This window comes from Elephantulus edwardii, unplaced genomic scaffold (assembly GCF_000299155.1).
Source record: "Elephantulus edwardii isolate Elephantulus edwardi_28Jun2011 unplaced genomic scaffold, EleEdw1.0 scaffold00106, whole genome shotgun sequence".
Taxonomy (NCBI): domain Eukaryota; kingdom Metazoa; phylum Chordata; class Mammalia; order Macroscelidea; family Macroscelididae; genus Elephantulus; species Elephantulus edwardii.
In genome coordinates this window covers 11267148-11285161 of record NW_006399856.1, presented here as the reverse complement: position 1 = coordinate 11285161, position 18014 = coordinate 11267148, and the positions used below count along the sequence as shown (strand labels likewise).

The window sequence follows — 18014 nt, the reverse complement described above, 5'->3', positions numbered from 1 at the left end:
GCCATCATCAATGTTCTTGACGATGACGGCTTTGCGTCCAGAGTAACGTCCAGCCAGGACCAGCACCACCTTCCCTGGTTTCATGAACTTGCCCATTTCGACAGCAACCACCAAGACCGACAACAAAAAGCTACAGTTAAATTTTTAAGATAGGATTCTACTTTTGTGAAACAAGCTATGGCCTGTGAAAAAATGCATACACATCAATATATCTGTGAATCTGTGTGAGTAAAGCAGATGTCAGAAAAGAAACCCCATCTGACTGTCCACACTGGTATGACTGGTGACAAGAAAACTTTCTCAAGGAAATTTTGTCACTTTTTGAAAAAAGAATTTATTTTATTTAAATAAAAATGAAAATAACTACAATTCCTCATTTCTCTTTCTAGTTTTACAAATTTCACTTTGATAATCCAGTTTTATAACACTGGAAAGCGCCCAACAGTCAGCATTTTTATTTATTCTTCCACTCTCCAATTCCAAAAGCTACTTGTGTCAACTTACAAGTATGTATAGACTTTAAAAGGGGGGAGGAGGAAGCAGTAAAATAATATAGATGAATGATGAAATCAAAAGTGGGAGAGAGAAATGATAGACAGGGTCATTACAGAAAATTTTGTAGCTGTCTTCTTCCTTTCTTTAAATTTTTATTTGGGTAAGTGTTTACAGAGTGAACTGGTTTGCCAGTCAACAAGTCATGCACTATTTTGTGATACTGATTACAACCTGACCATTTCACCATACTCTTCAACTTCCCTCCCTTTGTTTACAATTTTCCTTCTTGCTGATGACACCTTCCTGCCTTCTGAACAGCTGATTGTTCTGAGGAGTCATCATTTTCTTGGTGTTACTGTTCCCCTGATGGATCTGGCTATCATTTGGTTGAAAGTTGAGCTACAGGAACCTAAGAGAGTTCAAAATCTGCTTTAACTGGGAGACTCAATTTCATTTGGGATGCCATAAAAAAAAACCCTAACACTCCTGTTCCCATTACCTAATCTGATCTCACATTATTTTTAGATTTACAATCTGTCCACATTACTTACTTTCCCTTCCATATTTGCCTAAATTCCACCAACTCAGAAGCAATGGAAATTATCCAGTTTCGGTGTCTTATGTAAACACTGATTGGTTCTTTTTCTACCCATGCAGACTTCAAAAAAAAAATTAAGCTAAATATGTTATTACAACAGCTAAATATATTCTCAATTCTTACATTTTAAAAGATGGCACTTATGATTCAACTCACTGATGCTTGAGTCTGCTGATCATCTCCAGCTGGTTTTCTTTCTTCTTAAGTCTGTCTATAAACAACACTTCCTAATATGTCTAGAGCTCTGATGTCCATATCCCAGGACTGAGTGTCTCTCCAAGCAGAAGCATTATGAAACTCATCTTCCACTTCTTCACTGACACCTGCAGGGAGCCCGAGATTCCCACAGCCTCTGTTGTCCTTCCATGGTCTGTATTCTATATTCTTTTATTTTTTTTTAATTTTTTTAATTTTGAAATTTTAACAAAAGCTTATAGAGAACTTGTATTCTCATTCACTCGTTGTTACACATTTTCCTCCCTACCCACCCTCCCCAGTTCACTTTTCTTTTTGAAAAAAACTTCTTTCATTGTTGCACACCCCCCATCCCCCCACCATCTACTTTGCTATGCAGCTCTCTTATTCTGGATGGTTGTCATGCAAATAATACCTAATCATATATTCCTTTTTTTTTTTTTAGTTGTGGCTCTGGTTTCTTCCTTTTTTTTAAACTAGTTTATTTACAAAATGTTAATACAAATTTGAACAAATTCTTTCAATTTCCCTTACCCCCACCCAACAAATTGTACAATCCAATGATTAAGCTCCTCTCCCCCTGTACATTCATATCCCTCTGCTTCTAGCCTCTCCCATTCCTCCTGGATCCTTATAATCATTCTACAATAACGGTCTTATACAATATTTATCCTTGTGGGACTCAATTCACTCAGCATAAGGATCTCCAGTCCCTCCCAAGTTAGGTAATAATTTACAAAGTTATTGCTTCTACATGCTGCTTTGTATTCCATTGTGCGAATGTACCATAATTTCTCAATCCATTCATTTGTAGTTGGACATATGGACTGTGTCCATGTTCTTGAGATGGTGAATAATGCTACTATGAACATTGGTGTACAAATCTCAGTTTGTGCCTCAGTTCACATATTCTCAGAGTATATTCCAAGTAGTGGAATAGCTGGGTCATATGGAATTTCTATGTTCAGCTTTTTGAGGAAGTGCCAAACTGCCTTCCAGAATGGTTGTACCATTTTACAATCCCACCAATATGTATAAGAGTTCCTTTCTTGCTACATCCTCCCCAACATTTATAACTTTCGACCCTGTTAAACTTTGCCACTGTTAATGGAGTGAGATGGTACCTCATTGTGGTTTTGATTTGCATCTCTCTTCTTGTCATTAGGCCCATTTCTAAGTCTCATCCAACCATAAATTTATTCAAAAGTAGTAAATTTAATTTCCAGCCCCATTAGTTGATGGAATACATAGTGTTTATAGTTTAGGAATAAAATTTTATGGAAAAGAAAATGTTAGAGGTGGTAGTATGTTCTTTACCCAGTTTGACTTTTTTGCCTGACCTTTTGTCCCTTCAGATTTCTGCTACGGGAACGAAGACCTGACATTCTCTATCAGCGAAGCCATTAAGCTCTGTGTCACTGTGGTGGCCTATGCTCCCGAGTCATTCAGAAGGTAACAGCAGCCTCTTACTGCATGGCTGTGATGAACAGATGTGACAAAGGAAAGAACGTTGAGAAACTACAAAGGTTATGGCTTAAACATTCAGAAAAGTAAATTTTTCAAAACCAAATTTAGGAAATATCATAAGAGGAGTTCTGGAAAATATAACTTATATTCTAGCCACAAAGGAATCTAATATAATTTTGCCCTCAGAACTTTGCAAAAAATTCCTGACACACTTTGTAATTAAACCAGTATAAAATAAAAATTTTATTTTAAGTTTTAAAAAATTTAAGTACTTTTATTTTTCAACTCCTCTTAGCCCTTTTTAAACTGCATTTGCTAATGAATATTGTATGACAAACCCATTTTAAGTTATTGTTTATGTAATTTTATTTTTATATTGATTTACTTACATTTAGTTTTATATTTAGCCTTTTCGTTGTTCCTTATTCTTTGTCATAATTCTATACTTTTATATGAGATATTTTTTTCTTGCATTTAAAAATAAGTATTTTAATTAGGTGTTTTTTACTTTTCTTCTGTGAAGATAAGCTTATAATATCTTACAATCTTAACATTATTTGCTTAGACAATTTTGTTTTTTAAGGATATTTTATCTTTTAAAGTATTTGCTTTGAAAAAAAAATGGTCACTTAGGAAACATTACCTATTGACTGCCACTCTTACAGAAATTAACTTCATGTCCTTCTGCTCATTTGAGTTCAATCTGTCTTCTAGCATGTTTTTAAGATTTTTCTCTTTGTCTTGGATTTTCAGCATTTTTACTCTACTTTGCCTCTCTAGTTTGATATTCTTTGCTTTTAGACTTTCTGGGATGCAGAATGCTTCTTCAATATACATCTTGGCAGCTTCTAAGAATTCTAGAAAATTCTCTTCAAATATTGTTTTTGTCCTTCTTTGTTTTTCCTCTCTTTCTAGTTTTCACTGACCTTCTGTGTGTTATGTTCTCTTTTTATTCTCCATCATTTCCCTCCCTCTACTTCTATCTATCCTTGGAGAAGGACATCATGCTTGGAAGGGTGGAGGGACAGTGCAGAAGAGGAAGACTCTGGGTGAGATGGATTGATACTAGAGCAACACTAGTAACTAGGACAATGGGGGGTTGGTGTGTCAGTCAGTGAGACTGGCTCAGGACAGGGCAGGCTTCAGAGCTGCTATAAATAGGGTTGCTATGCATCGCAGGCAAATGGATGGCACATAACAACTTCTATCTAGATATTTTGTTCCAGTTCACAGGCATCTCTTCTTCTTCTTTTTGAATTTCCCTCTTGAATCCTTAATTTTAGATATTTTGCTTTTTTTATTCTAAATTTCCCATTTGACTCATTTATAGATGTCTGTTTTGTCAATTATTGTTTTCATCTTCATCAGAACATTTTAAAGTTTGTATCTGGTAAATTCAAGGCCAGAACACCGGTGGTTCTGTTTCTCTGTTCTTCTCATTGCGTTTTGATCATGTGTTCCTCACATGATTGCTAATTGTTTAATATAGAACATTATATTAAAGAAAATTAAGATAATGTGAGGATCTGGCTGATGTTATCTTGTTCTTAAAAGGATTTATTATTATAGTCGGGCAGACAGGGTGAAGGCAGATCATTTTGATTCAGTCTTGAATGTGTTTGATTTAAAGGCGACTTTCAATCTTTATAAGAACTGTTCTATTTCATTCACGCGCCAAGGATCCAAGTCTAGAATATAGTTGCTTCTCAGAGGGCTTTCAACTCCAATATATATTGATACAGCTCCTTAAGACTGCTGAAAATTCTGCTTGGCTATGCACTTGACTGATAATTTAATTTGCCTTGTCCTTCGCCTCTTGATCCCGCACTATTCTCCAGTTAGTTAATGTCTTCAAGAGAATTATGGTCCATGGTACCTGGTTCAACTCAATATACTTCCTTTTCTCCAATATCTTGATATCTCTAAGTTGTACTTGGTAACCTTGGCATCTATCTGATACTCCCAATTTTATATATAAAATATGTATATTTTATAAGTTTTATAAAATATACATATAATTTATATAATTTTATATCTTATATAAAAATTGGAAGTATCAGATGCCAAAGTTTCCAAGTACAATTTATATAAATAAATAAAATTAGAATATGGAATATAGGATAGAGAATAGAGAGCTCTGGTGGCCTAGTGTCAAGAAGCTGCACTGAAATCCCAAAGGCATGTGATTCGGGGCCATCAGCTGCTCTGTGGGAGAAAGATGGGCTGTCTCCTCCCATGCAACTAACTGCTGGAGGGTCAGCTATGGATCAGTTCAAACCATGTGGTACAAAAACAAGCAACAATATAATATATAATTGGAATATATAATATATATTCTAGCTTTTCTAGGAAGGGACTCAGTCCCCACTAGCTACTCTATTAATTACATAAAGCATGACTAACTTCTTCATTTTTTAATGGAGAGGTAACATGACACAAAGTATAGCATACTCTGTCCCCACCTCCACCCAGTTCTGAGGGTTAGCTCTTCCTACCTGTACAGCACTTATCCTGGGCAAATGATCTTACTGGAAGTCAGTAGTCCATATTTATAATGACTCCAGAGAAATTCGCTGGTATCTGTGAAAGCCTGAAATCTTTTTAGGTTTTCCAAGATAGCCAATCAGGATCTGTTTTTGTGTTCCATAAATCAAAACTCACTTGGGAAAGACCACTCACCAAGAGATTAATGTTGATGTTACCTAAATGTACAGTTTGGGTGGGCAAAATATGCATCTTTGCATAAAACCGTTTAACTCCTATCTGATCTTTCAGCTGGTGTTTATAAGCCCTTAGTACTAAATAGAGTGTGTCTGGTGAGTTGCGTTCACCCTCTCCAGGAAGCATGCATCTTCAGACCTGCATTACAATGGCTATTCTTACAGACTCTTAACATAAAATCATTTACATTTTAAATAGCTAGTTGGCCTCCCAGGGATGAGTTTTGCCTTGTTTCAGAATTTTTTTTTCAGCTGGAAAATCATGCTCAACAAACTTCTGAATGGATTTATCATTAAAAACTGATGATTCTGAGGCTTGTGCCTGTTAATGGGCAGAGGTGACTTTGCTCGTAATCATTCTGTTATTCTTTCAAATGTTCATATGTATGGATCAAGCCCTTGACTAGATCACCTGCTTTCTAAAGGCAGGATCCTTTCTATGTGCTCAGCTAATGAAATGACTATTTTGTTGTTGATCAATATTTCCAGCCCTGTAATTACTGTTGCCTCAGGTAGGATGGAAAGGGTACTCTGAACACATCATCTTCCTAGGGGGGTTTTCATTTTTCCAAGCACTTAGATATGAAAAAGACAAAAGCAAACTCTAATAGTGGTTTTCTTTCTACTGCTTGAAGTCTTCAGATGCTGATGGTCTTAGAAGCCTTAGTCCCGTGTTACCTACAAAAACTGAAGAGGCAGACGTGCCAGGTGGAGACAGTGCCTGCAGCCCGAGAGGAGATCGCTGCCATGGCCGCTCTTGCCACATCCCTACAAGCTCTTCTCTACAGTGTGGAGGTCCTCACCAGGTAATCCCGGGGCAGGCACAGCCTCGGCCGCAAACCAGCCGAAGCACTCACCCACTGCCATCCAGCCAAGTCTAACTCGGAGCAGCCCTCCTTCAGATTTCCAGCGTTATTGATCTTTTCTCCTGTGGAGTCACTGGTGGATTCACTCTACCAAGCATTATGTTAGCAACCCAGCACGCAAAAAGCTAAGCTGAAAAAGGCGAAAGAAAAATGTCATGTCTAAATAGCTCTAAAACCCAGTCTATGTTTACAGAGAATTATCCAAGTACAGCCCTTTATGGTTCAAAACCACAGGTATTTTATACATTTTTGATAACTGGGGCTCAGCATTCTGAAGATTAGTAATAACAATAATTTCTTCTACTGTGACTGCTAAACACACATTTCAGACTTCTTGCTGAGCTTCTCTGGAGGTCTTCAGCCACTAGTAAACATGTTTGTTTTTTAAAAAGAGCTAATTTAGTTAATATGAAAATGTGATTCTCACTTTTAGTAGCTGTTCTATAGTGTAGAAGCTCCGGCAGCACAGCAGATGCTCCAAAGGTTGCTGGTTCACGCCCACCAGGTGCTCGGTGGGAGAAGGATGAGGCAACCGGCTTCTGTAAAGATCACAGCCGTGAAAACCTGGTGGGGCAGTTCTCTTCCATCTTATGATGTCTCTCTGAGTTGTGTCTACCCCATGGTTTGGTTTTTATTATTTGATGAAACATGAAATTCTTGTCATTTCCACTGAGCACTCATTTTTATTACTTCACTGGGTATGAAGAGTTGGGGGGTTTTTTTCCTTAAATATGATTTCAGAAAGTATAACAGTACCTAATAACAGTAAGACAAAGATCACTAATTATCTCTTGTTCAGTAGGCCAGAAGTCCAGGCAAGGTTGGGCTCTGGGTCTCATTTAAGGAGGAAGCCAAGATGTTGTTCAGGCAGGGCTCTTCTGAAGGATCTAGGGAATAGGCTGCTTCCAGTCTTAGATTTCTAGCAGAGACCAGTTCCTTGCAGTGTAGATCTGAGGTTCTCATTTCCTTGGTGGCTGTCAGCTGGTAGCCTCTGTCTACTTTGGAAAACCACCTGCCTTTCTTCTCACATGGCCCTTTCCGCCTTCTGGCCAGCAACAGCACCTCACACCCTTCTCATTTTTTTAACTTCTCTCCTCCCAGCCAGAGGAAATCCTCTTCCCTTAAAGGTGGTCTTTGATTAGACGACTATCCACAGGGGCACCCTCCCTTTTGCCTTGTAATGTAATGTAGTCACTGAGTGACCATGCTTCTACTATGAGGCACAAGAAGGGAGGGTCAGCTGTGATTGGTACAAACTTACTTTCTTTTTTAATAAAAAATGTCATTTTAATTGTGATTTTAACAAAAGTTTACAGAAAAGTTAGATTTTCATTCATTGTTACACATTTTACTCCCTCGACATCATGTTCCCCCACCCCGGGTCACTTTAAAAAAAAAAAAATCCATTCATTGTTGCACAATTACCTACCCACGCCCCAGTCCTCTTTCCACTGTTCCTCTTACTCTGGGCTGTTGTCTTTCGTATAATACCTAATCATATAGTTCTTCTAAACAGTTCTTTCCTTCATATGTTCTAAAACCATATTCATTGTTTATCCCCTTTTCTTAGTTTCCCCCCAAAAAAGTTGTTTTCTAACTACATTCAGTATATACCAAGTGAGCAACATAGAATTAAGCCTTAAAGATTACATAATAGCAATTACTTTGAAAAATGACAGTATCCCTTTCCTGTCTTAGAAGCTACTGTTGTTATTGTTGGGTACCCTCCAGTTAGAACCAGAGCTAGCTTTTTAGAGGCAATTAATCGCACAGGAGGAGATTACCCATGCTTCTCCTACAGAGGGGAAATTTACCTACTATATAAAGCAAATCTTGCATATTTGTTCAGTAAGTTGATATAAGTCTCTTATTAAGAATATAAATTACTGAGTTTCCCAACACAAACCCACCACTGTCAAGTTGATGACTCGGCTTCCAGCAACAAAACAGCACAGGTTGGACTGCCCTGCAGAACTTCTAATGTGGGAAATCTTTGCAGAAGTAGATAGCCTCATATTTCTCCCATGGAACAGCTGGCCGGTTCAAACTGCCAGCCTTTGGGTAAGCAGCAAAGCATGCGAAGGACTGCACCACCAGGGTTTGCTACACACCTACCCCAGATACGAATCTGCCTATTTTCCTGGGTAAACTGTAGATATCATTTTGACTAGGAGAATTCTTAAATCTAAACTAGCTGGCTATCATAGAGCTTGTACGCTCCCCCTTCCCTTTGAATTACGGACTGGAGCAGTTAATTTCCTGTTCCTGAAGTTTTTGTTGTTAGTTGCTGTCAGTCCAATATGATTCTGAGCAATCCTATGAACAACAAATCTGCACCCTGTCCTATTGCGCCATCCTCATCATCTCCTTTCTTTAATATAATTTTAAATTGTTGTTTTGTTGTTGTTATGTGCCGTCGAGTCGTTTGCAACTCATAGCGACCCTATGCACAACAGCCCTAAACCCTGCTCTATTCTGCGCCAACCGCACTGCCTCTGACACACCCATCCTGATTACCCCAGTCACCGAATCAATCCACCTCATAGAGGGTCTTCCCCTCCTGCGCCGTCCCTCCACCCTCCCAAGCATGATGTCCCTCTCTAAGGACCCGTCCCTCCTGGCAACATGTCCAAAGTATGTCAGACGAAGCCCCAGAATCCTTGCCTCCAAGGAGTAGCTTGGTTTAATCCTCTCCAAGATGAATCTGTTTGTTTTCCTGGCAGTCCATGGTACATTCAGTACCCTTCTCCAGCACCACAGCTCAAAAGCATCCACTCTCCTTCTGTCCTCCCTAGTCATTGTCCAACTCTCTGATGCATAACAAGCGATTGCAAATACCATGGCCTGTATCAGGCACACCTTAGTCTCCAGAGAGACACTGTTGCTCCTGAGTACTTTAGAGAGGTCCCTAACAGCAGACTTTCCCATCGCGATACGCTTTTTGATTTCCTGACTGCTGGTGCCAAGAGTGTTGACTGTGGAGCCGAGCAAACTGAAGCTGTGAACAATCTCAATCTCTTCGCCATCCATCCTGACACTGCCAATTGGTCCAGTGGTGAGAATCTTTGTCTTCTTGACATTGAGCCTCAATCCATACTGAAGGCTACAGTCCTTGACCCTTTGCAGCAAGTGCATGAGGTCCTCCTCAGTTTCAGCAAGCAAGGTTGTGTCATCTGCATAACGCAGATTGTTAATAGACCTTCCACCAATCCTGATGCCACAATTCTCCTCATAGAGCCCAGCCTCTCAGATAATCTGCTCTGCATACATGTTGAAAAGGTATGGAGACAGGATGCATCCCTGGCGTACACCCTTTCCAATTTTAACCATGCAGTGTTACCCTGCTCTGTTCTGACTACTGCCTCTTGGTCCAAGTATAGGTTTCACATTAGTACAATTAAATGTTCTGGGATTCCCATTCTTCTCAGAGTCAGCTACAGTTTGTTATGATCCACACAGTCAAATGCCTTTGCATAGTCAATGAAACACAGATAGACATTCTTCTGGTATTCTCTGCTTTCAGCCAAGATCCATCTAACATCAGCAACAATATCCCTAGTACCACGACCTCTTCTAAACCCAGCCTGGACTTCTGGCAGTTCTCTGCTGATGTGCTGTTCTAATCGTTTTTGGATAATCTTCAGTAGAACCTTGCTTGCATGTGAAATCAATGACACTGTTCTGTAGTTTCCACACTCAGTTGGGTCACCTTTCTTTGGAATGGGAACAAATATAGATCTCTTCCAGTCAGTTGGCCAAGTGGTTCTTCTCCAGGAATTAGAAATATTTTTATTTTAATTATTTTGGGTTTTTTCATGGAGTTTCTTCTTTTTTAATTTTATACTGGTTTACTTACAAAGTTCATATACATTGTTTTTCATATTAGATTTTTCTCATTTCCTTTACCCATCCCTCCCTCCACCCATCAAATTATGTGACTTTATGATTACAACTCCCCTGCTCGTTCTCACACTTCTGCTCCCACCCTCCCTCATTTAGATCCTCATACACATTTTACTACTCATCTATTTCTACAAAAATGGTCTTATACAGTATTTGTCCTTATGAGACTGAGTTCACTTTGCATAATGCTCTCCAGTGCCTCCCAAGTAAGGTAGTAATTGTAAAAATCATTACTCCTACATGCTGCATAGTATTCCCTCTTGTGAATGTACCATAATTTCTCAATTCATTTGATTGTGGTTGAACATTTAGGCTGTTTCCATGTTCTTGTGCTCATCATTTCTTAGAATGTTCCTGAAGAGAGAGCTCAGAACTCTCATTTGATCAGAGCAAATTTAAAAGTCAGATTTCAAAAAGATCTGTTTTAGAGAATCATAATGGATGATAGAATAAGAATTGATGCCTTTGACTTGCGGTGCTGGGGGAGAGTATTGAACAAACCATGGACTGCCAAGAGAATGAATGAGTGTGTCTCGGAGAGGGTGACACTAGGCTGCTGCTTGAAGGCAAGGATTCTGAAGCTCTGTCTGACATACTTTGGGCATGTTACCAGGAGGAACATCATAGAGAGGGACATGATGCTTGAGAGGGTGGAGTGACAGCACAGGAGAGGAAGACCCTCTATGAGGTGGATTGACTCAGTGACTGGGGTTATTGGGGTAGGTGTGTCAGAGACAATGAAATTGGCTCAGGATAGAGCAAGATTCAGAGCTGTTGTACAATAGGGTCTCTATGAGTCACAAGTGACCCAATGGCACATAACAGTAACAACAACAACAATTTATTACTCAAAACCAGGATGTGGAAGAATTGAAATCAATCTTCCCCATAAAGTATTCTCAAAATAAAGCCAGGGGAAAAAAATCCTGAAACTTATGTGAAACTTATATATGTGAGCTTTAATAAATTGAGGATTTCATGAATGTTTCTGCTGCTGTTGTTCTCATCGCGTGATTGTCACTGTTATAGGCCCATGACAGCCCCTCAGATGAGCAGATGTGACCAAGGGCATAAAGGAACTACCACAGCCAACCACACCATGTCATCGGGCGTGAACACCAGGTAATGCACCTTGACTTGTTCTTCTACTGCCTCTCAGTCATAACAATCTGGAATTCAGCTGCTGTGAATGAGACAGATCTTAAATCTAGTTAGTACCGAGTTTGTAAACCTCCCAAGAAAAAGAAAGGGGCTGTTTCCCAGAAAACACCAAAGTTCCTTTTGAATTTGTCACCGAGAACTAAATCCAAGCCACACTTCAGAAATTCACATTTGTGTTGGTTTATTTGCTGGAGCATGCTAGATGTCTTCGGTCTCCTGGGCGACCTTTGAACTATGAAGTAATAATCAGCAGTTGATTTTGTCCCTTCCTCCCTCTCCCAGTTAAGCAGTCTCTTTAATCTGGACAGATTTACTGTGGACATTTTATCCAAAATTTGATTTTTAACTTCAAATCAGCATTCCAGGTGGTTGACTTAATCTTATTTACTTGGTTTGGTGTCACTCAGACAGTAACTCTACTAGCTAACACTTTACCTAATTCATTCACTGATACTAACAATGATAATACCCTACCACATAAAAGATTAATTAGCTGCTTCTTCCAAAGGAGGCGTAACTAGGACCAACTTAAAAGCAACATAAAACAATCTTCTCTTTTTCCACATGACACAATAATTAGGAAGGAGAGCCATTAAAAAAAATTAAATCATTTTCTACTCTCAACAAACCAAGTGTTTAACTCTTTATTATTATCTATCTGATGTTCGCTATGAGTCGCAAATGACTCGACGGCACATAACAACAACAACATCTGATGTTAATTCTCTGCTTGTCATACATACTTGTATAAAAAAATGCAACCAAATTCAGCTAAAAATTACCTGACGTGTTGGTAAATGTATAGCTGTTACCTACAGGAAGAATAAATGTTTCTAGAATTTCAGTGAGTTGTAGGCTGCTCCACCCACTGAGCTTCACCTACAAATGATGCTGCAGGGAGGAGATGTCTAAAGTCCTCTCAACAACCAATCATAAAGCGACAAGGTTTCTTTTTCAGTCTGGGAAAATTTAAAGTAGCATACGTTTGCCTCTACAGGCTAAATTAGAGCACCTGGTATTGAAACTCTAACTTAGATTCACTTTACTTTCGCACTTGTAAAATGTCCCTCTTTCTGGCCATATTCCATGCTGGTTTTGCTGTTGTTAGGTGCCATCGAGTCGAGTGTGACCCGTAGTGGTCCTGTAAACAGCATATCTGAACTATATCCTATCCTGTGCCATCTTTACACTTCGTGGCACAGTAGAGCCCGTTGCAGCAGTCACTGTGTCAGTGCACCTGGTTGAGGGTCTTCCTCTCCTTTGCTGACCCTCCACCTTTCTGAGCATCATGTTCCTTTCCCAGGAATAATCCCTTCTAGCAACATGCCCGAAGTATGTGGGGCAAAACCTTACCATCTTTGCTTCCAAAGAGCGCTCTAGCTGCACTTTTTCTAGGACATATTCCATGAGCATGAATTTATTTTTGCGTGTGTATCTTTATGCAAATAGTATGGCAGAAAACCCATTTTTGCCAGTAGCCAGATGAAGGATTGTATATTTTTAAGATGAATATGTGTATGTGTGTGAATGTGTCAAAATGTGGAGCTGATTCAAGAGTGAGAAAGCAGCTGTGAAGGTGTCCCATCCAGGGAAGTCTGGTTTTGATCTGACAGTGATACAGACTGTTTCTCTGACTCCCAGGTACCAGGAACAAGGGGCCAAACTACACTTTATCAGGTACAGAAAAACTTGATTTATTTCATACCAATTCTGACATCCTGCAGTGGTTGCCTTTTCTAAGAAATAATACCCTATACAATACCCCTAGTCCCAGATAACCAGAATCACTCTCTTTTGAGCTGCTGCATAGCTCTTTCACTGATGCACAGGATCCCCATGCCGGATAAACCTCAGAGAGTGACCAGTATAAAGATGTCACAGTCTGGTATGACAAGCTCTTGTAGGCTGAGGTTCTAGGCCTTTCCCTGCCAATTCATTAACTCAGACTCATACTCTTCTTCAGTGTGACACCCTTCTCTCACAGATGTCTTCTCAGATCACTAGCTAACCTTTCACAATTTCCCAGGGAAAACCTTCATTTACTGGAGGAAGGTCAAGGTCTTCCCAGAGAGGAACTGGATGAACGCATTGCTCGGGAAGAGTTCAGAAGGCCCCGAGAATCCCTGCTGAATATTTGCACTGAATTCTATAAGCACTGCGGGCCAAGGCTAAAGATCCTGCAAAACCTGGCTGGGGAGCCGCGGGTCACTGCCCTGGAATTGCTGGATGTCAAGTCCCACATGAGGTAATCCTGAGTGTTGAGATGGCTGGGGCCATGTAACCAGGAGTGAGAAAATCCCAGGGATGCAAACCCTAGGGTACTTAGACTGATTTCTCTCCTGTACCTTAGAATTCAGATCTTGCAGTATCCTCTGCAAAAGAGCACATCAGGTCCGTCAACAAGAAAAGGATGTTAGAGTCAACAGGGAGGAAACATTAAAACAGGAATGCACAGAGTGTAGAGATTGATTGACAGAAGGACAGTAACAATTGGACTTGAGCATGATGGAGGTGGTGAGGAGGGGGCACATCAGGGGAGAATTTGATCTGTATGTTCATAGGGTCTCTCTGAGTTTTGATTGGTTCTACTACACCTATCAAGAAAAAGAAAGTGAAATGCCAGCACCTGAATACTTAAGAAAACAGCTCCCTCCCAAATACTGTACTGTCTAGATTATAATTTTTCTCATGAAGCCATTGTTCCCCTCTATTATTATTGTTGTTAGGTGCCATCAAGTCAAGTAAAACTAATAGTGACCCTTTGATACAATGGATCTGAACCCTATCCTTTCCTGTGCCATCTAGTCATCTCTGATAACGCTTGAGCCGGTTGTTACAGTTACTGTGTCAATCCATATTGAGATCTTTCTCTCTTTCTCTGACTCTCCACATTTCTAAGCTTGATGTCTCTCTCCAGGGACTGGCACCCCCTGACAACATATTCAAAATACGTGAGATAAAGTTTCATCATCTTCTAAGAAACTCTCTGGTTGCACTTCCTCCAAGACATATTTTTTGTTCTTTTGACCGTCCATAGGAAGTCCAATACTCTTCTCCAGCAGCACCACTCAAAGGAATCAATTATTTTCTGTCATCACTTGTTCACTGCCCAAGTTTCAAGTGCATAGCAAATAATAGAAACAACCATGGCTTGGATTGGGAATACTTTTTGAACTGACATCATTGCTCTTTAGAACGTTGGAGAGGTCCTTGACAGTAAATTTTTCCAAATGTAGCACATATTTGAATCCTTAAACAATACATCTTTGATTTCTTGACTGCTGGTGCCAAGGGTGTTGAATATAGATCTAAGTAAGACAAAATAATTGATTTTTTAAAAATCCGTTTTTCATCTATCATGATTTTTATCATCCTAGTGGCAAGGATTTTTGTTTCCTTGAGGTTGAGATGCAATCCATTCTGAAGACTGAAGTTTTTATATTCTGCAGTAAGCACTTTAAGTCTTTCTCTCTTTCAGCAAGAAAGGTTGTAACATCTATATAATACACGTTGTTAATGTAGATTCCTCCAATCTTTATTTCACATTCTTTTTCATAAAGTTCAGCTTCTCAAGTGTTTAACTCAGCACATAGATTGAATAGATATATGGAGAAGGAGAAGCCCTCACATATACTTTTCTTTATTTTAAATTATGCAGCATTCCCTCGCTCTGAGAAGAGGCAGTAGTATCAAGGATATCATTGCTGATGTCAGATGACACTTGGCTGAAAGCAGAGAATACCACAAGGATATCTTTTTGTGTTTTATTGACTATACAAAGGCATTTGACTATTTGGATCACAACAAATAATGGCTAATATTGAGGAGAATTAGAATCCCAGAACACTTAATTGTGCTCATGTGAAATCTATACCTAGACCAAGAAATTGTTCAAACAGAGCAAAGGAACACCTCCATTGTTAGATATGAAAAATGAACCCCAATTTTCTACTTATAGATTTTGTCTGCACCTATGCTACATATTGATGCTTTGAATGATGGTGTTGGAGAAGAGTATTGAATATACCATGGAATGCCAGAACAAATTAATGTCTCTTGAAGGAAGTGCAATCAGAGTGCTCCCTAGAGGCAAGGATATTGAAGCTTTATCTCACTTATTTTGGGCATAGTTTCAGAAGGAACCAATCCTTGGAGAGAGACATCAGACTGAGAAAAGTAGAGGGCCAGTGAAAGAGAGGAAGACTCTGAACAACATGAATTGACACAGTGACGACTATGAAAGACTTGAGCAGGACAGAGATCATGAGGATGGCACAGGATAGAGCCAGATCTGTTGCCACCCATTTGTTTCTCAGACAATAAAGGCTGTGTTCTCAGTTCCTTAGAAAGAACACAATCTCAGAAAAGCTTCTATTTGGATTTGTAAACATTTATAAAGAACATAGAAGGTCCTTCAAAGGAAAATCTTATGATTAAAAAGTTAGAAATGTGTTATGGTGGTACAGTTTAAAAGCACGTGGCTGATAATAAAAGATCAGGGGTTCAAACCTACTTGCTGCTGCACAGAAGAAAGACATGGCAGTCTGCTTCTGTAATGATAATCACCTAGAAATCTTAGCATATTCATAGAGCTAAAATATATGTCTGGTTCTATCCATTCAATACTAAAGTTGAAATGTGACATTTTATGTCAATTGCCTGATTATATTTTTCCCTAAAAATTCATCCTCCAAAAAGACTTAGTTTGTTCTTCTCTAGACTAATTTCATTTTCCTTAACTAGTAGGGTGTGTACCCAGCAATGCCCTTAAAACTCCTGTACTTCCCATATCTTCACACTCCCCATGTACACAGTTCTTGAAAAAGAACTGAGAAGTATCAAATTTCCACTGAGAATTTCATCCCCTAAGGAGAAAACTTCAAGTTACCTCCGTACAGCAAACTGACAGACAAGTGCTGTTCTAATTAGAACAATGATAAATAAGCAAGTCTCCAGAATCCCAAGCTACTTTATATAGCTTAATCCCTCTGAATTTTAGTTTCCCCATCAAAGCCTTTCTCATATTCATGCTATGGAACATACTCTGAATCTGTTAATATGGATGTAAAGATATCAGGTTATTAGTGTTAAGAGAGGAGTTGAGGGATGAATGGTGTTAACAATGTACTTAGTTCAGAGAGTTGATGACTTGAAAAAAGAGGTCATCAGCATGACGCTGCATGGGGAAAACTCACATGGTAACATTATAAACATCTTCTCACAACAAATTCGACAATTGTTTTAGGTTGGCAGAGATTGCGCACTCCCTTCTTAAGCTGGCTCCATATGACACCCAGACAATGGAGAGCCGTGGGCTCCGTCGCTACATCATGGAAATGTTACCCATTACTGACTGGACAGCCGAGGCAGTGAGACCGGCCCTTATCCTCATTTTAAAGCGATTGGATAGAATGTTCAACAAAATTCATAAAATGCCCACCTTGAGGTGAGGAGGCCTCCTGGTTTGTTATTGATATTTCAAATCCTTGGAATTAAGGTTTTCTTTTCTTTTTTTTTTTTTAATGTTGGATTAACCTAGAATTGAATTAATGACTTTAAGGTTTGCATTGTTATATAGACATAGCTAATAAGGTTTGTGGATGCATAAAATTTCAGGGTCTGCATTTTTAGGAAATAGCACTTAAAAATACATGGTTTTATCTCTAACAAATCTATTCTTAGCTGTCGTGTTCCTCATGTGAGCATAGAAGAAATTCACTTAGTCCCCTTCAGTTATTTTTTTGTGGAAAGGCAGGATTTGCCTTGTATAGAAAACCAATTAAGGAAAAAGGAAAATGCAATTGGTGTTTAGAAAATTCAGATTTAATATAATTATTTTAGTGGGCAGTTTAGAGAAATGCCAACTTTTATAATAAGTTAAGCTAAGGCAAAAACCACTTTCAGGGTTGATAACAAAAACCCAATTTTCATCTTAATTCAATGGTAGATGAACAACATGACCACTTGATTTCTTTTCAGTGGCTGAAAATATGTGTTGGTAGTCTTGATTGGGCAGGTTGTCTCTGAGCCAGTCTACCTGGAGATCTGACCATTTAGAAACCTATAGTCATATTAAGCAGATTAGTTGATAAATGCTGGTAATTCCACTAATTCAGGAATTTCAAGTCTTCGTTAGTGAGAGTATTTTCTGTTCTTCTAAATTAAATATAAAATCAGCATTCCATAATTCTTTCCCAACACTTTATAGCACTTTGTGCTCAATCCATACCAACTTTGCCAGCTTTTAATTTGTTCACTTTGGAAATATCTAGAGTCACTGAACACACAAAAAGTAAGGGGGGAAGATCATTCTTATATGTGATAGTTTGTTCTTATATCTTTTATATGATAGCTATTAATGTTCTATATTACTCCATGGTTACTTATGTAATAAGCCTTTATTTTAAAAAATGATATTTTGTCTAATGATCCCAATGGCTTATTTATGTCATTGGCAAATGCCCAAAAGACTTACAGGAATGAATTGGTTCACAAGTGGGTGTTAAAATCAGTTCTTCTCTCTAAATAACTTGGTAAACCTCCCCCTAGAGTGACTCATATGTCATATAATTACATGATAAAGAACACCAAATACATTATAAAGAACCC

The 18014-nt window shown here is 38.9% G+C and overlaps 1 protein-coding gene across 1 annotated transcript in view; it reads left to right on the top strand.

The window, feature by feature from the left end:
• UNC80 (unc-80 homolog (C. elegans)) overlaps positions 1-18014 on the top strand; it is a 295977-nt gene that overhangs the window by 240928 nt on the left and 37035 nt on the right. Inside the window, exons 47-52 of the mRNA XM_006891958.1 lie at positions 2644-2740; positions 6111-6281; positions 11274-11366; positions 13047-13082; positions 13432-13650; positions 16651-16851. Of these exons, the coding sequence (XP_006892020.1) occupies positions 2644-2740; positions 6111-6281; positions 11274-11366; positions 13047-13082; positions 13432-13650; positions 16651-16851 (817 nt within the window). The remainder of the gene's footprint in view (positions 1-2643; positions 2741-6110; positions 6282-11273; positions 11367-13046; positions 13083-13431; positions 13651-16650; positions 16852-18014) is intronic.